The 24,091-nt window shown below is 39.6% G+C and overlaps 1 protein-coding gene across 1 annotated transcript in view; it reads right to left on the reverse strand.

Annotated features, from left to right (window-relative positions):
- Positions 1 to 289: 289 nt before the first annotated feature.
- Positions 290 to 24,091, reverse strand: part of SLC26A4 (solute carrier family 26 (anion exchanger), member 4) — a 24,185-nt gene continuing 383 nt past the window's right edge. Inside the window, exons 2-20 of the mRNA XM_010180322.1 lie at positions 24,071 to 24,091; positions 21,685 to 21,795; positions 19,938 to 20,128; positions 19,292 to 19,456; positions 16,546 to 16,698; positions 16,353 to 16,435; positions 15,258 to 15,405; positions 12,100 to 12,213; positions 11,260 to 11,337; positions 10,961 to 11,056; positions 9,402 to 9,508; positions 8,394 to 8,463; positions 7,974 to 8,066; positions 7,768 to 7,863; positions 5,498 to 5,728; positions 3,984 to 4,038; positions 3,508 to 3,653; positions 2,252 to 2,335; positions 290 to 313 (exon numbers count right to left, since the gene is read on the reverse strand). The exon at positions 24,071 to 24,091 is cut by the window's right edge and continues 136 nt beyond it. Of these exons, the coding sequence (XP_010178624.1) occupies positions 290 to 313; positions 2,252 to 2,335; positions 3,508 to 3,653; positions 3,984 to 4,038; positions 5,498 to 5,728; positions 7,768 to 7,863; positions 7,974 to 8,066; positions 8,394 to 8,463; positions 9,402 to 9,508; positions 10,961 to 11,056; positions 11,260 to 11,337; positions 12,100 to 12,213; positions 15,258 to 15,405; positions 16,353 to 16,435; positions 16,546 to 16,698; positions 19,292 to 19,456; positions 19,938 to 20,128; positions 21,685 to 21,795; positions 24,071 to 24,091 (2,066 nt within the window). The remainder of the gene's footprint in view (positions 314 to 2,251; positions 2,336 to 3,507; positions 3,654 to 3,983; positions 4,039 to 5,497; positions 5,729 to 7,767; positions 7,864 to 7,973; positions 8,067 to 8,393; positions 8,464 to 9,401; positions 9,509 to 10,960; positions 11,057 to 11,259; positions 11,338 to 12,099; positions 12,214 to 15,257; positions 15,406 to 16,352; positions 16,436 to 16,545; positions 16,699 to 19,291; positions 19,457 to 19,937; positions 20,129 to 21,684; positions 21,796 to 24,070) is intronic.

Raw genomic sequence — 24,091 nt, forward strand, 5'->3', positions numbered from 1 at the left:
TAAAACGGTGCAATGCACCTCTGCCTCACTACTCCCAAAACTCTTACATCTTTCGTAATAGTCTTCTGATTTTTTAAAACAATATATCGGAAAGTGCTTGCTGAATCAAGGTCCAGAATATTTCCAAGATAACATTAGCTTAAATTTGGAGATTTTTAGAAATCTGTATCATTCAATCAGGGTTTTCTTCAAGTGCAAAGATTGGTTTCATTGCAGAAAATGCTTATATAGTACTGGTGCATAAGTATTGCTGTGAGTTCACAGGTAAGACAGTACCAGCAGTCCGTCCTCATGAAGCAAGCCTGCGCATAGCCTAGTGAAATGGTTTTCAGAAGGTGGAGAGAAACAGGCCATGGTTAGTTCTAAGTACACACCACTTGGAAAAATAAAATGTTTGTGTATGTATTAACTAAAACCTACCAATTTCAACCTGGCATCAATGAAAGTTCAGAGAAAGTAACTGCTCTGAGGCAGCTGCCCTCTGATTTGGGTCTGCATTGGACAATTCAGTCAGGAAGCTGCAAGTCTGAAGATTACTAGCTCTCACTTTCAAAGTGTGGCTATGAAGGTGGAGGACAGACACCTCTCAGAACACTCTTTGACCTTGGATTGGTAGTTTTGTGTCTGGCTTCTTTTCTTATTTATTGACAATAATACAAATATCTAAGCAATCCTGTGAATAGAAATCAGTATTCAAGTTTTTTTGGCCTGCCATCCTCAAATGCTTCTGTTACAGAATCATGGTGGTGGTCTAGCTTTTTAAATCCTTCATTCCACTGTGACTTAGCAGTGGAAAGTGCTTCTCCCCATATTAGTGATAAAGAATAATATTTGAAGTCTCTTGCAATATTCATACCAACCAAAAAAGGAAGGTGAATCAGGAGTATCAAGTATCACAATCTACTTACCAAGCCCTGATGAAGTTTGAGAGGCTTTTGCTCAGGGTCTCGGTATCTCCTCTCACCAATCTGCATTTTCCTACCAGATCTTTCCTACTGGTTCAGTAAGCTGTCAAGCAGCACCTTCAGGTCCTTTTCTTCCTGGCAGCTTTACAGCCACTCTTCCCCAGGCCTGTAGCGTTGCATGGGGTTGTTGTGACCCGAGTGCAGGACCCGGCACTTGGCCTTTTTGAAGCTCATCCAATTGGCCTCAGCCCATTGATTCAGCCTATCCAGGTCCCTCTGCAGAGCTTTCCTACCCTCAAGCCAGATCAACACTCCCACCCAACTTGGTGTCATCTGCAAACTTATTGAGGGAGCACTCAATTCCCTCATCCAGATCATTGATAAAGACATTAAACAGGACTGGCCCCAAAACAGAGCTGTGGAGAACACCACTTGTGACTGGTCACCAACTGGATTTAACTCTGTTCACCACAGCATTCTGTGCTTGGCCATCCAGCCAGTGTTTTAACCAGGAAAGAGTAAATCTCTCTAAGCCATGAGCCGCCAGCTTCCCTAGGAGAACGCTGTGGTAGACAGTGTCAAAGGCTTTACTAAAGTCCAGATGGACAACATCCACAGCCTTTCCCTCATCCACTAGGTGGGTCACCTGGTCATAGGAGGAGATCAGATTGGTCACGCAGGACCTGTCTTTGATGAACCCACGCTGGCTGGGCCTGATTGCTTGGTTGTCCTACGTGTACTGTGTGAGTGCACTCAACGTGAACTGCTCCGTGATCTCCCTGGGTACCGAGCGCAGGCTTACAGGCCTGTAGTTCCCCAGATCCTCCTTTCAGCCCTTCCTGTAGATGGGCATCACGTTGGCAAGCCTCCAGTTGTCTGGGACCTCACCTGTTAACCAGGACTGCTGATAAATGATAGAGAGTGGCTTAACAAGCTTATCTGCCAGCTCCCTCAGTACCTCAGGGCTTGTGTTAGGTAACTACCTCATGTTAGTTACGTTACTGCATGTTACCTACATGTTAGTAATATTCAGTACACTGCTTTGCTGCAGCTTCCTGTAAAGTGTTCAGATGGTGCAAGAAGGTGTCTGCTGTGTTGAAAGGAATGAAGGGGAATAGTTGACCATAATTTTGAACTCAGGTGCCCATATAATGTACTACATCTCAAGAAAAAATTGACTTCCTCCAATAAGCACTGACATTCAGGTACCCAGGAAGGGTATTTATTTATGGAGAAGGAAACTGTTGAGGGCTCACCACCACACTCTCACAGCATGACTCGGCGCAAAGGAATAAAGCCAGCAGTACTGTATAAGTAATAGACACATTCAGTTCTAAAGTGCGTACCTCTTCCTGAACATCAAGTTCATCATCAGGCCGGCTTGGTTCTGTGAATTCTATGGGTTCTTTTGACTCCTGCATGAGTGAAATCTTGGCAGAAAGAAATTATGAAACATTATGAGTTATGCATTGTCTGTATCATTGAAATTGATTTATTACTCTGAAGTACTTTAAAATAAGTTCCACAACTTACAAGAGTCTGTGGTTTACTGTTCCTTGGCAAAGCTGCTGATTTAGTTTAGCTGGGAGGAACTTAAATGTTGAAAAGCTTTTGGTCCTGCCTCTCCTCATATGACTAGTTATGGCTTTGTAGAAATAAAAGCAGAATCTATCTCTGAACTGCTGGATAGCTTTGTCAAAATGTTAACCTCTACTATAAGACAATAGTATGCAAAAATATCAAAATAAGGGTCTCATCCTGGTTATTTATCAGTAATATTAATTTTAATTACTATTTATTCATAATACGATAATAGTGTTTTCTAGGGGAGGTACTGTGGTGAAAAGACAGGAGAACATTATAAGGCCATTTTCCTAATGTGGGCCCACATCTTTAAACGCCACAGAGCATTCTGGTTATCTCAATGAACACAGAATGCAACTGGGCAATGCACAGAGAAGGGCAGTAGGAATGAACACAAGCATGGAGCAGCTTCCATACACACTCATACCAAGTAGAATGGGACTCTTCAGCTTTGATCAGAGGTACATGAAATTATTAATAGTGTTGGGAAAGGGAGCAGGGAATGACTATTCATTGAAGCTAGCAATCCAGAAATCCAACAGGCTTAAAACACATAGGAAATATTTGTCATATAACACATTTAAAATTACAGAACCCATTTCCACAGGACAGTGTCAAGCTAAAATGCGTAAAAGGGTTCCAAAAGGAGTATGACAGACACATAAAAGAAAACTCCTTCTGTGGCGATGAAATATAATGGTCCAAATGCAACCTCCAGCTGAGGATGTTCTTAAGCTGCCAGTTGTTAGAAACTAGAAAAATGTGTCTCAGGATGAAGTGTTCTCCATATGTCCTGTTTCTCGTGTTCTTTTCACTAACAAGATCCTGGGGTCGACAGACCCTTCCTTTGATCTAGCAAAATATTCAGGTACTACAGAAGCTGTCCAATTTACTAGACTGTCACTTCTTTTGTACTACATCTATGTCTAGTTTTCAAATGTGCCATGCTTTAATGGAAACTGCAAGAATGAATGCTACATGATAGAAGGAAGGGAAACGTACTGCTGGATATCCTTACCTTCTCAAATATGGGATCCTGATTGTCACTGTATGTCATTCGATTCCTTATGTAGAGCACAGCATCATGGACAGTCAAGAAGAATATGTCTTTTCTGACAATATCATCAAAGAAGGCACTCCGTTCCAGTTGAGATATAAGGTTGTCTGGATAAAAGACAGTCATAACAGGTTAATACAGTTTGAAATAATTTAAGAAATAAATGTCAAAATACATGGTTGCAACTATCAGAAATCAAATGTACAGCCAAAACAATCAGTCAGTCACAGATTTGTCTTGACTTTTACTTTCTGTATTTCCTTTAAACCCCACCATTCTTTCTGTCCCACCACAGCCCTCCATGTTTATCAGTGTCATAATTCACATTTTTGTTATAACAAATGCTTCCATAGACACCTCTAGAGATCCATTCTCATCCCTTCTCATCTTCATTTTACTCTTTGCATGAGTGGTAGTAGAAATATTTGGATGTTTACCTTGATATGAAGCAAAGTATACTCTCACATCAATTCTCTCAAACTCTCTAATTATCTAAAAAAATAAAAGTTTGCAACAAGGACATAAATAAATAAAGTCTGTAAGAAGAAAATACATATATCTGTATATATGTCTATATATGTAATGCACAGGCGCACGCGCGCACACACACACACTCTTCATTTGTTTCTGAGTGTCTTCATTCCAAATTGTGTTTTGTTTATTGATCATAAATAAGGAACTGCTATACTCTGCTATACTTAAAGATCCAGTAGTTTAGTACCTGGCTGCTGAAGTGGCCTATGTTTGACTATGTAAGTGGAACTATCAACTTTTCATATACATATATTGCTGCCTATGAAGGTTCTCATTCTGTTCTCATAATATGAATAAACATGTCTCTTCAAGTAAGAACCACCTGGGCCTGAGCAAGCGTTATTTTTCCCCATGTATGTGTGATATGATACAATCTTCCATTGGCACATGCACATTTTTTGCAGAGATTTTCCCCTCATGCAGTGCACCAGATGGACCTGTTCTTGGATGAAGGCTGCATATGGAAAATAGTCACGTCTGTGGACCCCATATCTCATTTGTCACAGAAGCTGGAACTGAATCAAAACTCGGCAGAAGGCTGAGGCAAGGCACGCAGCATTTCTGTATTTCACTTAGTTAAAAGGTGGGAGACTGGATTCTGTCTCTTAGACTAGTATTTACAGAGGTGACTGATAACTCCATCCCCTTCTGTTCATTGATAAACTAGAGTCTTGGTAATCTAAGATCTGGTTTATGGATAGGCTAAGCAGTCCCATTTACAAAATGAAGTTAGGGAAAGCAGCAATCTGAACGTACAAAGTACCATAAAAGCCTAAAGATGGAACAATCTGATCCACACACTTGTAACTCGGCTCCAGAAAATAATGGAAATGCTTGGCCTTAATCTCTTCACCTCACTTCTCTCTCCCTAAACTAGGAATATTATCACGTTATTACTGTGATGTTTGAAGATGAATTAAAGAATGTTCGTGTAGTGCTCTGAAATTAGCCACAGAAAACCCTATAAAGAAATGAATAATTCTTCCTTCCTTTGTAATTTGAATAATACAGAATTACTAAATAAATCCTGTGGCTAAAGACTGAAAAGTGATGGTAAGATGAAATTATTACTACCTCTGTGTTGAATGAGCATCATCCTGTGCCCAGATTAAAGCAGGAGGCATGTGGAAAGAAAATATATAACTAAAATATTTCACAACTTATGCATATAAGGGAACCACATTTTGCAGTTCTAATTTTAGAGTACTTGACTATTCAACTTTCATACTGTTCTTTTAATGTTTTTTGTTTCCACCTAAAATAGGCACACACCAATATTCTACCTCTTGCTGTATAAGTGTCGAAGGTATTTTTCAACAATAGACTTTTAAAAACTGAGAAATTAACTTCAGCTAGCAGCTCTTGATTCACATACTAGTTTCATTCTCATGGAACACCAGAAAAAAAATGCACTTACTGTTTTTATTGATCTCACAGCTACAATATCCAGGAAGGTTACTGCTCCAAAGTCAAAAATGAGACTGTGGATGGGCACCTTGGGGATGTTCACTTTGACTGGGAGTTCTGAATTCCAGTCCACCTGGATCTCCACTTCTTTGGTGGGAACTTGAAGATCTTCATTGTCTTCAGGTTCCTCATCAGTCTCAAAAGCTTCATTATTAATACCAGGCTCACTGATGATGCCATTCTAATGTGCAGATAATATATGAAATATATAATTTAATAACGGAGAAGGTTTTGGCGTTACAGGAAGTACTTCCCTGTGAAACCTTCTGTTTCAGGAATGAACAAGATGGATACTTGTGAACAGTACCCCCTGTTCCCGACCCCTGGTAATGTGGTCAGCATAACTAACACCAATTTTATATGGCAAGCAGCCATTCTCTGTGACCACCCAGGTCATGTATTCCTTCCCTTTCCCCTCATTCTCAGGTCTTCAAAGTCCTGTGAACCAAGCAGACAAACCAAACAGATTTCTTCTTCTCCTCCCTACTGGCCTGAAGATTCCTGGATGCCAGGCTGATTACTCCCTTCCTTGCCAGCCTTGAAGGTCCCAGGCACCCGGCCAACCAGGTGATGCTGATGACCCCGTCAGAACAGGGAAGCGTAACAACGCACAGAGCACTGTCCATAAAATCAAGCAGTTACAAGTCCTAAGTGAGAAATTTGACCTGGAACTGCTGCTGGACAGTGAGACCTGTGACCTCCCCAGTGGCCAGGGATGCATCCACCATCATCAGCTTCCTCCGAGGACTGGGTGAGTGACATGTCTTCTTTTACATGATTCTTGAATCTAGATAATGATTGTTATATTGATATGTCAAACTATATATTGAGATCTGACCTGATCTTCGAAGGGTCCAAGTGATTAGAAACTATAAATTAAGGTCTACGTGATTAGAAACTATAAGTTAAGTTGTATTATAAATTCTGTAATATGCTACTTATAAAATGCACTACATTAATTCTCTCTGTGGAAATCCTGTGTCATTCTAATAATAAATTCTGTGTTATACTAATCATAAGAAAAATAAAGCTTTAATTGTAGCTACAGTTTAGTGCCATCATCATTCAGCCAAGGATCCCTACTGTCTGTCCCCTTTGTGTTGTGTGACAATCCTGCATCCAAGAATTTAAAGAAAAACAAGACAGAGCACATAATTACCTCCTGCTCTGTGCAGTGTATTTCCTTTCCTTTTTTCCCTTTGTTAAAAGAGCATCTCCCTGGAAAAAGGCCACTATCCAGAAAAATAAATACCTCAGAGCTACTCCCTCCTTCAACAGCTTTATTTCTAGCAGATATTTAAGACCTGTATTTTCAGCTTTGAATTAGATTTACTATTTTTGATAATATGGTAAAATGGCTAGGTCAAAAGCTGGAATGTCACATAACTGAGCATTTAACTGCTTTATAAATTGTAATACCAAAAAATCATTTAGGCTGGAAAAGATTATCAAGTCCAACCATTAACCTAACACTGTCAAGTCCACCACTGAACGACGTCTCTAAGCACAAACACTAACATGTCTTTCAAATACCTCCAGGGATGGTGACTCCACTACTTCCCTGGGCAACCCATTCCAATGCTTGACATCTGTAATGGTGAAGAAATTTTTCCTAATATAATTTCCAATCTAAACCTCCCCTGGTGCAATATATACAGGGTATTGCATCCTGCACTGAATACAATCATCTGCAATGACAACAGAAAACCCATTTCTAACTTCCAGCTCTGGAGATTTTAGTAGGTTGTCTGTACCCATCCAATTAAATGTTAGCATATAGTTATTGAAATGTACATTCCATACTCAGAGGAACATACGTTGCTTTCTTTAGAAAGGATGTGGAAGGCTGTGTCTGCCAGTCAACTGATACAGCTCACCTGTGCATAGGAAGCTGGATGACAGGAGCATGTACACATGAAAGAACCAGTGCTTTTACTGGTTACAATCTGAGGTGGTGAAGGGTAAAGGTAAGATCAGGGAATCTCGTGTTTCCACTCATTTTAACACTATGACTGTCACAGCTGCCTGAACCTGCAGGGTCTTTGGCAATAGGTGTACTGCTCTGCTAAGTCTCCTGCAGATTCAGGCTTCCTGCCATAGTAGTAAGTCACACTTTTCCATCTTTATTTTAAATATGAGTACAGAGGAACTCATAATTAAGGCTAAAATAATAAGCTGTAACAGTAATCCTTTGAGGAAAAATAGAAATAATTTTTTTACCTTAGTAGCTTTTAATTTCCCCTTCTTGATTAGCTTTTGTATCTTCCTCAGTGCTTTGAGTCTCTTATTATATACCTTGACTGCATCAAATCCCACCTACAGAAAAAGGATCAAGACATCAAAATGATTTCATTTTACCTAGATATAATTCTGAAGAAACCTCAAAGACAGTTAAGAAGCATCCAAAACCATCACGTATCACTTACTGTGGATTTGAGGCTGCTTTTCAGTCCATCAATGTTAGCATAAAAAATTGGACTTGAAAACCTGAGAATCTTCACACCTTCTGGTTCGGCAACCTGTTGCCAAAGAATATAAGGTCAAGCAGCAACAACCATATTTTGGCTAATAAGAAGTGGTTCAACTGCTTCAACAGTTCAACTATGTATCTAATTCACAAAAAATGGCGTATATTTGATGACAACTGAAGTGATTCAGTTTTTAGAAGATAACAGCCCCAGTGTGCATATGGACCAACCATCTGGATCAAGATGAAGAATTTAATGCTGAAACATGTTATCGTGGAGCACTCCAGTTCCAAATTCAAGTTGTCCACAATCTGGATGGTACAACTTTGTCTTTCATTGGCCCATAGACAGAAGGGAAAGAACTCAGCAATGACTTACATTTTTGTAGTCCTTGACCTTCTTGTAAATGTCTGTCCCAGGAATGTTTCCAAAGCCACCCCATGAAGGACTGACAGAAACAACAAAAAAAAAGACGGTAAATGTAAATATCATACTTAGGCATTCACAAAATTGAAGGGGTTGCTGCATACAAACTGTTGTAGACTCTTGCAGTCTGCTATTTTCTGCCAGACTAATAGACTCATCAGAAAAGTGCTTTGTCTTTGTTTTCTGTCACTGTGCAAGGGTCTTTTCCAATTTGTAGTGAATGGTCCTTTTTAAAGACAAGGTACTTCAGTCTCAGCCTACTTGCTGCACTGTTTTTATGTAGAGCTGAATGTATAACTTGTTCCATTTGCTTCACAAATCAGAATTTTTTTTTGCAGTTATGTTGTGTTTTCTGAGAAAAGATCAACGAAAAGTAACAAGATGGCCAAAGAAGATTCTGCAAAGCCACCTTTTCTCACCATTCCACTACCTTATGTTCTTTGAGCAGCAACATGTCAGCCACAAGCACCAAATTTTGTCTTATTCTCATACTTTCTCTTGCTCTTCTTTCACAGGTATACACTCAGTCTTGTAGAAGCAATGCGTGAAAAGGTTATTGGCATGTGCAATATACTATAGTATTATTACATACTAAGAGTTACTATAATGATCAATTAATTACAGAAGCCATTCGTGCACCTTTTTATATTTAATCTGTAATGTTGCTGTCCCTTTCCAGAACTCAGCTGTGTAGGTGCATAAATAACATGTGGCTAAGTACCACCAGAGTACCCAATGGGACATAGAATAAACACTGATAAAATAATGCGGCTTCTCTTGTATCAGTGTACTTAAATGACAGCACACAGTGTTTTGTCCTAAAGAACAGCTGGTTTTCCATTTCAAAATTTTTGTAAACCCAAGCAGATTTTCTGCCACAAATCATCTTGCTTTTCAGAATATTGTCTTTCTTTTTCATGGTATAACACTAACAATTATTTCTGATCCTGTGTTACTTACAACTGAACTCTCAGCACAACTGTCAGCAATCCAAACAAAAGGCCAGCAAGTAATCCTAAATCAAGTCCCAGAATGATGGATGCTACACATGTAAATACCCAGATCATCTGTAGAGGAAATAACAAATGTAAAGTCTTCTAGTTATAACATATAACTCCTGGTCACACTAAAGAATCACTAGACCAGACAATACGAGTAGCAGAGGAATTTAACTTTGAAGATGATCACAGCACACTGGCAATTATCCGACTTTCATACAAAAATTGTCCTCTTCCTCCAAGATGTTTCTATCCATCACTATCCTATTGGGTGTAGTTAGCTTTTTAGGAAAGGAGGTTTTTTTAACGTAACAACATTTCTCAAGGATACAGTTACTATGGTGAAATTAAAGGGGATGCAGTTAACCATTGCATTTTCTTCTTTCTGATAGTAGCAGTCTTTGTTAATTTTTCTTTAGAAATTTGAAAGAATTTATTTTCCCAAGATGTAAAATACTGTAAGATGCCCCACCTGCAGCCATATAGAGAGGGAAGGGGGCTCCTCAGTGATATCTAAGAATCAGAACTGCTCCAAAGAGAGGTATTTCACATTAATAGGTTGATGGCACTCTCTAAAGTCTTCACTGAATATTCAGGCAGAACAGCTGAAGTGGGCTTCTCAGTTCCTCTCCATGTCACTGCCCAGGCAGAACACGCAGTGGACCCAATCACACAAAAAGCTGAGTGCCCGCACTTCTCACTGCAGTCAGTGGGACCTTTTACCTATAAAGAGGACTAGTAAATGATTGACTAAAAAAATTCAGATCTACCTAAGGTAGGTACTGCCCAACATCAGATGCTAAAATCTATGACTGCATGGTGAAAATACTTTCCATGCAATCTTTTCCTTCCCTAACAGCCACACTGAAGGTCTGTTCCACAGAATACACAGTATAAGTTGTAAGCAAGTACACTGAGATATGGTTATAGTGGTTTGTAAGAAAATTCTGTTCATATATCACTTGGCATGCCAAATGAGTCCACATTCTAGATTGGATTAGTCTTGCTACAAAAAGAAAAATGTATTTTCTGAGGACTACCTGAGATTATCCAGGCAAACGGGATGCTAATATGGTAATAGCATAAATATATGTTCATGAATTAAGAAAAGGTCAGCCTTTCTGTCCCATTTAAACTGCAAACGATGAAAGCAAAATGGCAAAGGTGGCAACAGCCCACCTTTATTCTGATTTTCAAGCCTTCTCAACACAAGATTGCTGTAAACTATGGTAATTGCTATGAAGGAGTCATCACTGCACAAGACTATCCTGGTTGGCACCCTTACTGTGGGGTATAAGGAATAAAGAAGATAAGCAGATTACTATGTAAAACTCTAAAACGGGGAATTTTTAACTGACCTCATGACACCTGCATTTTGAGGATGCACATAAAAATTTTATGATGTTAATTCTACAAAATTCTGCTTATGTGGTAGTTAAAAGAAACTACCATGGATGGCATTAAAGAGAAAAAGAAAACCAGACAAAACATTTGGGAGAAAAGAAAAAGTAGGTTACTTACAGCATCCACTTTATTCTGTCTCCACAGACGGGGCACATCAAACACTTGCATGAACATCCCTTTCAAGTTAGCTATGACTACAGCTGCCAACACAGACTGTGAAGAAAAATTATGAAAAAGTGTTATTCAGAGGCAAAGATGCATATTAAGATAGCGCTCAACATTACAGACTATAAACCAGAGCCTTGTCTGGCATCAGTCACCATAGTTTAAACAGGGCCATTAATCCTGCCCAGCAAAGCTGAGCATTTGGATCAGATTGGTGCTGGTGGCTGTGCAGCAGAGGACAGGTACGGTACCTTTTGTAAGGGCTCTAGCAATTTCCCTAGGGCAACAATGGAAATCAAAACAATCCCAGCTGAGATGATACCAGCAACCTGTGAAGAACAAAGTATTTATAGGAAATGAACTTCTTAAGGCTCTATCTTACGTTTCTAGGATTACAAAGAAAAATGCACAAGTAGTTGAACATTACATTTCTTCAGGAACAAGGAGACCTGCCAAAGTGCCATTGTGTTTCGGTGTACATGTGCAATCATTATACACTTCAGCTAACATGGAGGGAATTCAATTAAGCAGGTAAACAACTGCATGCAAGGCAGTAGCTCTTGGAAGGGTTGCGCTGGTGAAAGAAGTAGGGTCTGATTGGCAGCGGGGAAAAGGGCTGCTGGATAACCTGTAGTTCTGCACTGTTAAAACGTGCAAAGCTGTAGTGCTTTAAATCAGAGTAGAGTACTCAGCATGAGAAAGATGGCACAGGGGCAGACGATGAATGGTGTGTGGCAGGGCTGCTCAGGCCTGCACATGGGAGCTTAAATACCTCACAGGATTTCCTCCTTCATCCTGAATTCCTACTGTGACAAACTCAGTCCCTTACTTGGGAATGAAATTTTGGGGCATTAGACTTGCAGGATTTCTGACCCTTTATGTAACTGATGCTTTGTAAAGCTTGATTGCCCTCTTCTGGCAAAGCTACAGAAATTATTTGCTACCAGAGCACAAGCTGCTAGCTGATACCTGTGGATTTCCATGTGCCAGCAACACAATCATTTAGGAATATTTTAATCCTATTGAGAAAGCTGTGCCATCTATAAGATTAAACTTATGTTTGCGCCATACTAGTAAGAAGAGGTCATTACCTGAGTCTTTCCACCAGTACTCTCTTGAACCGCAGTCCGTGAAAGAGCAGTAGTTGCAACAAAACAAGAAAAGGCACCTGAAAAAATGTTGCTGAGCCCGAAGGCAATAAACTCCTGAAAGATAATTGGATGATGCTATAACTACAGATGCATGAAGGCAGTTTTGCAATGCAGAATGACAATAGCTTCTACAGTTTATAAAATCGGTAGCATAGTATATTGAGAAAAGTGTGGAATAGTAATAGCTGCTAAATGTTTATGCAAATTCATTTTGTGCCAGTGTAACTACTTGTGTTTAGAAATTAATACAATGAAGTTGGTATACTCTCCCTAATATGGACACACTCATCTTAGTATAAAGACGTTTAAAGCTTATTTCCATCAATGTTATCAAACCTAACATTTCTAACAATTACACTGGTATAATTGCATCAAGAAATGGGACTAGTATAAATTTAACTCCCAAGTATCACCAGCTAAACAAATAATTTTCATCAGTACAACAGCCAGAGTTTAGACAAGCCTTTAATTAATGTAAGTCATTGTATTATTAGTAGAACTAATCAGGAACTTTGCAATAAAACACAGTTTCACTGAAAACTTCTGGTTTGTTGAGCCAGAAGTTTTTCACTCTGAACATCCCAATGAACTCACGCTGAGTCCCAGGCAGCACTCTCATAGCTTTGCCCCAGGGTCACAGATGCTGGCGCCTACTGATGCTGGTTGTTCTGCTCAAGTGACAAGGACCCCGGGAGCTTTATGTCCTGGGATCTGGGCCATTCCTCTGCTGGGAAATGAAGCATTTGGGAGCTGCCTGCAACCCCATATAATTGACAGAAACATTGTTTTCACCAAGCTGACACAGTCACGAGAGCATTTCGCTCACTGCAAATTCTTGAAAACATAATTTGAAATTTGATTTTTACTCTCTCCCTTCTTTTCGCAAAAAAAGCAGTTTTCCTGAAAGCTTTTCATTAAGCTTCAACAAGAGCAGGATTTTAAACTCATGTTCTTTAACAGAACAGACCTAGATGATTCGTGCCTACTCCTGTGTAACGACTGTGCTCTGCAAAACAATGTTGGAAGTATAGTTCCTTGTGTTCTTAGGTCTTAATAATCTATGAATCTATGAAGACAAAATAAACACTAGCAGATATTAGTATTGCCCTGTCCTTCAAAATTATTTTAATACCTGATTTTATGAAGTTATTTTAACTTCTCCAGTTCAAGTAAAATAATAGCCCACCATTCATGCCTGCATTTAACCTTTGCTGTGTGTAAAATTCATAGCACAGTATTTAAAGGAAGGCACTTGGCTTTTTTAGACAGTAACTCTACTACTACAATATTTATTATCTCTGAAGCACATCAGTGCTGTCAGAACAGCATCTTCTACAAAATAACAGCATAAATGGCACTTTCAGGAATATCGAAATAAATACAAATATATGAAAGTCAATGCATTTTATGCAACTTTTAAATCACAGTGTTACCAGATATGAACTTTGTGTATTGCAATGTGACCAGCACAGTCAAAAGTATAATTTTGTTACACACTGCAAAATGGTATTTCCAAAATAAATCATTATGTAATCCATTAGTACTAACACAGAACACTAATTAAATGAAGTACTCAGCTCATCTATTTATTGTAGTAAGTGTATTTTGTCCTATGTTTAAAGGATAATATTCAAAATTAGCATAGATGCACGACAAGGAAGCTTTCTGACATTTTTCTCCCATGCCTGCAGGCAAGTCACATAACCCCTGGTGAAGACCCTGAACAACTGCAGGAATCCTCTAAGATCCTGTCAATGCATAGCTCCTGTGACATTCCAGCTGTGCCTTTAGAAACCAATGGTTAAAACAATTCACCTACTTGGTGTGGAGTTACTCAAGTATGTTCATATGCTGGTAGGCATTCATGTTTGTGAAGCTGCAGGACTTAGCTATATGTTTACAAGTATATTTATTTTGATATAACTGGTGTCATGTTGAGAAGTACAATAATTTACTCTGTAGCAATAAAATCATGCATTAACTGAAAAGTTCAACTGGTACAAATCTTTCATGTAGACTAAGCCTAAATAAAGCTGTCTGGAGCAGCTTCTTAGCTTGACGTTGTCTTCCCCCACCCCAGCAACACACCTCAAAAGGAGCAGAAATGGAAAGCAGGTTGTTAAAGCTGACCATGTCAACTCAACATCACCAGAAAATTCCCCTATACACTGCTTAGCTTTAATTAACTTTTCAGAGCTCCTGTAGTCACTAAAGGAATACAGAAGGAATTAATTTCTGGCCCATGTGGCCAGAAAAGCCAATGGCATCTTAGCCTGTATTAAAAATAGTGTGACCAGCAGGTCCAGGGAGGTGATTATCCCCCTGTACTCAGCACTGGTGAGGCCGCACCTCGAGTACTGTGTTCAGTTCTGGGCCCCTCACTATAAGAAGGATGTTGAGATTCTGGAGCGTGTTCAGAGAAGAGCCACAAGGATGGTGAGGGGTCTGGAGAACAAGCCTTATGAGGAGCGGCTGAGGGAACTGGGGTTGTTTAGCCTGGAGAAGAGAAGACTGAGGGGAGACCTCATCACCACCTACAACTACCTAAAGGGAGGCTGTAGAGAGGTGGGTGCTGGTCTCTTCTCCCAGGTGATGGGGGATAGAACAAGGGGAAACGGCACCAAGCTGTGCCAAGGGAGGTTCAGGTTAGAGATAAGGAGGAAGTTCTTTACTGAGAGGGTCATCAGAAGCTGGAACAGGCTGCCCAGGGAGGTGGTGGAGTCACCATCCCTGGATGTATTTAAAGAGCGGGTAGACGAGGTACTTAGGGATATGGTTTAGGGGGTAGACAGGAACGGTTGGACGTGATGATCTCAGAGATCTTTTCCAACCGAGCGATTCTGTGATTCTGTGAATTAGTATGAAAAGCCCATAGTGAAGATAGAGCACATCTGACTCATCTCTATGTGGTAAATTTCTCAGGTAATATATGGCCATTTAGCTATTTCTTTTCAATAGTTGAACGAATTTCTCCCATCAGACTTCAACGTTAGTCTGAAAAATGTGTGTGAATGATGTTTCTTTCATTTGGCTACATAAGTCAACACAAAACAGAACTTAAATGCACTATGTTTTTAAACTATTTTGGTTATACATACCTGGTTTCCATCAATAGCATAGTCATACTTGGTTGCATACACTTTCCCCACAGATACGGCAATAGCATAAGCAACAATAGCAATGGAAAAGGAGGCTGCGATCATCTGGGAAAACAGGCTGACATCTGGAGGTTCAGGAGGCAGAAATCTAGCATTTAGAAAATATATAAGTGTTATCAACTTTGTTCAAATTCTGTTCTTACCAGAACTGTGAAGGAGTTGGAGGCGGAGGCATACAGGTTGCTTATAATATGAAGTGTAATGTTTCAAGTTAATAAAAAGGTGGAAACAGCCCATTGACATACAGAACACGCTTATCTGGCTCACCATAGCCCAAATCCTGATGCTATTAGTCAGCAACAAAGCTCCCATTGTTCTCAGCATGACTGAGATTTGGCCTTATGATAGCAAAGTGAAAAAGTACATTTTTTGAAGCATTGAATAAAGGATGTATTGAATAGTATGAAGAATTACATAAATACGTTAATGACACTTCATACTATTGTTAACATACTTCTCCAGAAGATCTCAAAAACACTTTATCCCCTACTGTGTTTCCACAAATTTTAATTAATCAAGCCCTGAATACGAAATGGAATGTGAAGGTTACTACTGTGAAGCGCTCTGAATCTTTCAAGTGAAACTCTCAACCAGTGTAATCCTGAACATCCTCGCTCCTATGACTATGGAAGTGACAAAATTGATTGAGATAACAGTGGCTGCATGAATGTGAACCACAGTGGGATAACTCAGGCCTACATAAATTAAACCTATGCAGATTTTTTTTGTTTTTGTTTTTTTTTTACATTTTCCATAGTAACATATTTAGTTCATCATCATGAAGCAATTAATTCTCAGATGAACTCCATGAATCAGACAGACATTCCTAAGCCCACGTTACAGATGAAGGAAACCTAGGCAACATGTTTACGTGGCATAATGGACAGAGCCAGAACTAAAACTCGGGAAATGTCCAGCTCTGAGTTCTAAACTCAGGTTACAGCTCTCAGTATCTCTTTTATGTCTTTTCTCTTACCACTGTCATATTTAGCCAATTAAAATAATACCTATTTCCCAGAAAACAAAGGCACTCACCCTCTTGGAATGCTCTTAACAATGCCCGCATTGTATTTTTTTTCCAAGTCAGCAGCATATGAAATGCCAGTGGCTACTATTGTCTGTAATAAAAGAAAACAACAGTTTTAATACTTAAAAAGGGTTCTTGTCTTCCTGTAGCTAGTCCCATCTATTTTTCTGTCATCTGTTTTTGTTATGTTCCTTTGCTTACCACAATAACTTCTATAGGTATAGGCATAGGTATCTTGTGTTTGAACCGATCATTTATTTCTTTAACTACCATGCAGACAAAAATGGTGAGGAGTCCAGCAATGAGATCTGCAATGTTGGTGGTACCAATTTTTTCAAATGTTTCAATGAGAGTCTGAAAAACAAAAATGACAACATGAAATATGCCCATGTCCACTTGAAGGATGTGAAAATACTCATGAGAAGATCCAGATGCATGGGGTTTTGGAGGAGGCTGAGTTCCTTCTTTATTCAGACCTGGAGGAGGCTGAGGATTATGCCAAGGTGTACTGCCAAGGTGCTACAGAATCAGTGAATGGATTTAATGGTGAATTTTACTGAAAAAGCCTAACTGCAAGAATTGGCCACACAGGGGGCTTCTGCTCCCTGATTTTTAGGTAATTTATACTCAGTAAGAAGAGCCAAACCCCCACCTGTGTTTTACCTCTACCTGTTCTTGGAGCAAGGAAGGGAAGATCTATAGCTTCTTCACTTTGTCCAAATAGCAAAGGAGATCCTTATTTTTCTATCCAAAAGACAGCAAACAGCCCCATGGGCAGCACTCTTGATCACTACATGCTCAGTACATATAGTCTGTGGATGACGCGGTTCTTATTTCCACTGCTGACATACAGGGAATGAGTGTGAACACGTGGGTCTTGCCAGGCTGTAGCGAATCCCACACTTGAGAAAAGCAGTCAGTAAACCTCCCTTGCAGTACATTAACCCTCCCAGTGGAGTTTGGTCCCACGCTGGAGGACTCTCACAAATGGCTGCAATAGGCAGCTCCCTTTTCAACCCTTGCTATGCCATTGCTTGGTCCTCTCATTTATTGCAAACAAGCGTACATGAAGGGCTCATTACAGAAAAGCTACAAATACTCCTCTGCCCTCCTCCTAAGCATCAGGGTAATTCTCACTTGCCCCCCTCTCTGAGAAAACTTGATCATTCTATGCGCAGTGAAGAAGCTTTAACAAAATGATCTGGTAGAAAAGGGAACACAAACAGACTTCTTGCATCCTGGTTAGCTCTCCAAATAATGAGATGACAGTTTAAAAGCTGCAGTACCATTACTACCATTCTGAAAAGATCCTGGTTTTTGAAATAAAATATCTAAGTGCTTAATCAGCCATGTTTTCTAAGCTAGAGAAGACGACTTCCTGAAACACTGAATCAGATGCCCTTCTGGGGGCGTTTGAAGCCATTTCTTGCCCACTGTGCTGCTTTCCATGGATCCCATTCCTACTGACCATCCCTCACACTGCACCACTTCCCAGGGGAACAGTAACCTCTTGAATTTGGGCTGTGGGTTCTGCCAATGTCGGATGCTTAGTGTTGCAGTTTGTTAAACTCCACTTCTGAAGCAAGTCCAAAATTTGCTGAAGCTGACAAGCAAGTCATCGGTTGAGCAGACCAGAAATCACAATTTCTTTGCTCTACACAAATCTGCAAACACATTGACTTGGCTCACCTGTAAGTACACAGAAACTCTGAGCTTTAACCTAAAAAGTCAGCAGTCCACTCAGGCTTGCAGGAGCTGGAAAAACCATGTAATTCCTTTTCAAAAATACTTTCTACTAAATGTACCACCCTTCAATAAACATAAAAAGTAGAGACAGAAAAAACAGGTTGATTAACAAATCCATCACCCTGCCAGGTCTGCTCTAAGGTCTATTCAAGAGTACTTTGTCTCATCTGATTTTCCTTGTTCTGAGGGAGAGTTTTCAATAATTCTGAAAAGGCCTACAACATAATAATTTACTGTTTTTCAGATAGTCCACCAGATATTTTTGTCTAATTTTTACCTTGCTGTTTGTAGTTATATTCATCCTATTATTGCTAAACTAGATGTCTACTGTATTTTTGCTAGTCTGGTTGCCTGAAATGGCATGTAAAACCTGTAAAATACATTTTTTTTGGTCTAGAACAGCCTCTTCTAGAAATGTGTGATTCTAATGTGAAGTGCTATGGAAGATCTAAAATACTATGAACCTGAATAGTTTCATGCTGAAGTCAGTGACAAAACTCTCATAATTTTCCTGGGGAAGGAGACTATGCCGAAATATGAGACCTCTAGGAATTCAGTATTTCTGTAATCCAGCCAAGACATTTCTCCGTTTGCTCATTTTCTCTAAGATCAACAAATGGAGCTGTGACAGCAACATTTAGCCTCACCTTAGCTAACCTGCAGGTACCTGGCCGCAGGGTGGGAATCCACATCCTGCTTTAGGTATCCAAAAGTATGGCTACAGTGTGGGGTGGAGAACGATGCCCTCTACCAGAATGACCCACTGGTTCAAGAGTAAAGAGGCTGGGGACTGGTAAGCTTTGGGACATGACTTGACAGTGTTAAGACATCATGAAACATCCTTGACAATAAGCCAGAAAACAAGAGGTGGGATGGAAAGCGGCCTCCAGAAGTGGCAACCTAAAGAAGAACTGTTTTGCTGGATAATGAATTTTAAACTTCATATGAAAGACTGTTTTGCCTGAAAAGGCCTTCAAGATGGCAGTTAGAGTTTCTGTCTGGGGAACCCTGAAAGCAGCTGCTCAGAGCCCCACAGCTATAAATGAACAGCTGCAGAACTTCATCAGAGTGAGAGCTGAATGAATGCCCTATACTTACCACCATATTTATGAACAATTCCTGTATGAAATGGAAGCAGAAGATAAACAGTTATATAAAAATTCTGGCATGAAACCAAAACAGATGAGAAGGACATACTTACATATATTATGGAAAGGACACCATTATAGTTTTTAGTTGAAACATTTAGGACTATTTTCAATTGTGACACAAGCACTTGAAAAGCAGCTGCAGTTGTGAATCCCCCAACTAGTGGATCTGCAAGGTACCTCACAATGAAACCAATCTGGAGGACTCCAAATATTACCTGGAAAAATAATGAAGAATAACAGCTTGCTGAACAACAGAAAAATACACTTTTATTTGGTGATTTCTTATGCTTTGTTCTTTTCTCTTTCCTGATACAGAGTCTTAGGGCCATCTTCCCCCACTGCAGCCTAGTGTAGCTTAATATCATGCCATCCAGGGAAATAAAGGAGACCTGAAGAAATGTGTGGAAGGATGCTCCATTATATGCACCATTAGCACTTAGTTTCACACAGGTCTCTTGGTCTGCAATCTCAGGGCTATTTCTCTGTTGTCTGTGCTCCCAGTCATGCTGCCACAGACTCCCCAGGATAAAAAGAATAATCTGCCAAAAGGTCTTCAGAGTTTGAGATTACATTCCTAATTTTTGTGTCTTACTACAGGAAAATGCCTTACTCCCTTAGTATGTATTTCCATGCTGTATGTTTTCCCATTAAAGTTAAAGCAATATCAACCTTGTGTCTTCAAGCCAGCTATTTTACCTGCAAAATTCCAACCAGAAATGTGAGAGTACTAGCAATCAGCACTCTCTGTGCATCTCTGGATTCAATGTCTATCAGTGTCCCAGTGCTATTAGTGCCTGTAGCATTACTGCCATCTATGAGAAAATTATCATCAGGGGCCATGCTCAATACAACAGATCCCACCATCAAACTGACTACAGGGAATGGACCTGTAATGACAAATAGAACATACTCAAGTTTAATGTACATCGAAAAGAAGCATTGATCAGACTAGACAAGCAAAATCTAAATCAGAAAATCCATTTAATATTTTAACCGGGCTACATTAGTAGTATTAGAGGGCCAGGAGCCACAGGCACTATGAACATGACATAAAGATACAATTCCTTCCTTAAATAACTTATGTCCTATATACAGGTGCAGTTTCATGCTTTGCTTGCACCGATTTAAGGCTGTACCAGGGCCAAAAGGAGCAATACGTTCCTGCATCTCCCTTGTACCAGCACCACAACCAGGTAAAACAGATCATTGATCCAGCTGAAAGGAACATATTGAAATTTTTGTTATGGTTACTTTTCAGCTGATCCAGATTGTCACATAGCTGCATGGCCAGGAATCCCAGCACCACAGTGGTGGCAGGAACATGCACCAAGGGATAGGACCACATCTTTTGGCAGTAGTGGGCAGTATATTAGCTAAAGATGACTGAAACTATACTTTGGGCAAGACACAGAGAGAGTAAGTGATCATTATGTCAGCAACACACAATCTAAAAATAATTGCATTTTTGGTAGTTACTTACTAAAATTATGCAGGAAAGGAAAATGTCACAAAATGTCTTAAAGAAGGATAAGTTAATTTTACAGACACCTTAGAGGACACTTAATGAGTAAGAGTAATGGACAGAGTGTAAAAATGAATGTTTGATATTGTAGAAAGTAGGGATGTCAGTGTAAGTAGAGGTGAAAACTCAGACCTGGATAGCAAATATGAGCTGGTAGGTAGGGTAGGAAGAGGCTAAGAAAGTGGAGAGAACATACAGAAGTATTTGATGCAACAGAGAAGAAAGTCCTAAAAGCATAATATCATGCCAAACCTTTGGGAGAGGAAACCAATCTAATGTTGGTGGATATAAACAAGACTGTATTTTGTTAGAATGAAGAAAAAGAAACACCAGTGATAAAGCTGTAACATGAATCTAGAATGTGAGAGCTGACAGGAAATATACCCCATATTTTAAAGAAAGTATTCAGAAAGAATCAACAAGTTTTACCCATAGCCTTGATGTGAGGACCTAGAGCGAGGCTGGAGTGGACACACAGGTTCTGGGTCTCCGCAGCAGCAAGAAGATGGCATTGTCCACAGTGCCCAAAAAAGGATGCAGCAAGGAAGGCTTGTAGAGAAGACTAAGAGCTCTGTTTTAGCCATCTTGAGCTTTAGCTGATAGACAAAGTGTCTGTTCATACAGCCTACTGAGGCCTTGAGCTTGTAATTTCTCGCACAGTGTGTAGCCAAAGGCAAGATTTAAACTTCAGCATAAATGCAAGCAAAAAGCATGCATGGGCACTACTGAAGTTAGCTATTATGCACAATGGCCTGTACAGAGAAGAAATAACCCTTAAGTCCCCCAAACCCACCAATATTAATATTCAGCACAACCAATTTTGTTCAGAAAGTAGTTATTTTGTATGAAATATGTACATTCACAGTAAGGATTAACGTTTTGTAATAGATTATTCACTGTAACTTGAACACATGCAGTTACCAACTGAGATGTGCCTTGATGTTCCCAGGAAAAAGTATGTCAGGATAGGAAAAAAGGCAGAATAGAGACCATATCCAACAGGAACTGCAACCAGCAGAGCATATGCCAAACCTGAAATGACAGATCAACAAAATGTCAGATTTAAAATCTCTCAACAAACTACTTCTAGAAAATACTTTCAGAAAGATTTACTCCATTTGTCCAGATACAACTTGGAATGTGTTTTTTCTATAAATCAGTTGCAGGCACATATGTGAGTATCAATATGTGTGTATCAATCCACATGGTAGTTGGATGAGTAAGTACTGAGAGAAGTTCCTATATCTGTACATGTAGTACTAAACACAGGCTCAGATGTGAAGTTTAAGTGGGGGAACACTGCTGCAAGAGCGAATGGTCTGCCCCTTGGGAGAAAAGAGAGTACGTGAGGTGTTCTAGTTATAGACAGAAATTTCAAGCACAGACTCTGAATTACTGCACTACAAAGATGCTTCCATATGGTCAGCCCTTCTGATAATTAGGCCAATTTTTTTCAGTATCAGCTTATAAACTTTAAAAAAAATGAAAAGCAAATCATGCAACTTGAGAGTTTTTATCCTTATAATAATCTTTTTTGTATACTCATGCAAGCTGTCGAATCCAACAAACAAAGAAGAGAAAAAACAAAGTTCCCTTCAGTATCATACCCTGGTTAGCTCCCACTGCAGGGTGCAGTATCCTCCTTCAAAGATACTGCAGAAACCTATCAGAGCTCAGAAAAATTGCAGTCCTGGTCATACTTCTGTGACTGGTGTGAGGACTGCAAGCAACACACACAGTGCAGGGACTTCAAGAACCCAGAAGCTTCTTTTCTGGCAAATGTTTTGGCCAATTTTCCCTGTATCACATGATTTAGAATTCCAGAATTAGTACATTTTTAAAAAATTACAGCTACATTTAGATTTGCGCTGATTTGGTTTTGGGTTTTTGTTTGTTTTTGTTTTGTTGTTTTTGTTTTGTTTTGTTTTGTTTTGAATACATAGGTGGGAGACCAAAGAGTGTATTTCAGAAATCAGTTTTGCAAATGGAATCTAATTGTGAGAAAATCTGACCCCACTGTAAAAAGTAAATGAAGGTGTTACTGTAAGATCATAATAACTGTTACAATGCCGTCATATAAAAATCCCATCTAGCCCAGTTCATTTTAGAAAGGCAGGGGAGTCCTGTAAATGTGGCACTGCCTTCAGCAGAGATCTTCCAGCTTGGACACAGACTCTGCTGGGCTGTGGACAAATCACTTCGTTATTCCACAGGTCCCCCTCTGCCTGAGGCAGAAGTTTGCAATACTTCTTTTCTGCCAGTCTGTGCCTCCTCAAGCAGGCTCCAAGGGAACAGGCAGCGAGAATACTTGTGCCAAATTAGGAATGCGTGAACTGCTTGCTTTGTTCCCCGTGTGAATCCTCGCCCCCCTGCGCAAACGCTTAATTTCCATTGAGGGAAAATGTGGGGTTGACACAGCTACCTTAACCTCCTGTGGTCCTGAAAAATCATGAAAATAGTGTAAGGACACAATGGAGATAAAAGCAATTAGTGTGCTGGATCGCATCAGGGTTATAGCTAGTCTTGGCTTTGAAAATGGACCTTATCAGCTGCCTCAGGCAGAATGGTTCTGCCTTTTAGGTCTTCCTTTATTAGCTTAATTAATTTCTGCTTATTTAAGCCACTTTTCTATTTGTTAATCTACTGAATGCTTTCCTAATAAATGGAATAAGGAAATAAGAAAAGCTTAATATTGCAAGCCATGTACTGTAAGTATTGATCAAGTTTATAATTTTTTTACATGTCTACTTGGAGGTTGTTTTCTGCAGACACCCAAACAATCTTATGGGCCAAATTTTAAAGGAGAGTAAATATCAAGTTTGCATTTTTGGGGGGCAATAACTAGATTTTTGTAGGCAGCTGCAAGAGAGCTGTAGGCTCAGATAACCAAGAAAGAGAAATAAGACCACACAGAATCATAGAATGGTTTGTATTGGAAAAGACCTTAAAGATCATCTAGTTCTGACCCCCCTGTCATGGGCAGGGACACAATGGTATAGGTCATGACACATGATCTCTCTGATCTACCACAATGTAGTTAAAATTTTAAATATCAAAACGAATACTGTCTGAGTAAAAGGCTTGGAAAAAAAAAGTTAAATACATCTTGATAGCACATCAAAGGAAATGTAAATCTTCTAGCCAATCAGAGAAAAAAAAAAGAATAAATGAAACCAATCAATTATTTATTGAAAAATAATACCTAATATCTAGTATTAAATAACAAGTTTCGGATTTGTAATTCCATCTGCATAACACCCCTGCATTCAGCCGGTTCACTTAGAGAAAGGTCCCAGGAAGGGGTTACCTTGCAGGGTGGCGACGAGGC

This window comes from Mesitornis unicolor, unplaced genomic scaffold, assembly GCF_000695765.1.
Source record: "Mesitornis unicolor isolate BGI_N332 unplaced genomic scaffold, ASM69576v1 scaffold8350, whole genome shotgun sequence".
Classification (NCBI taxonomy): Eukaryota; Metazoa; Chordata; class Aves; order Mesitornithiformes; family Mesitornithidae; genus Mesitornis; species Mesitornis unicolor.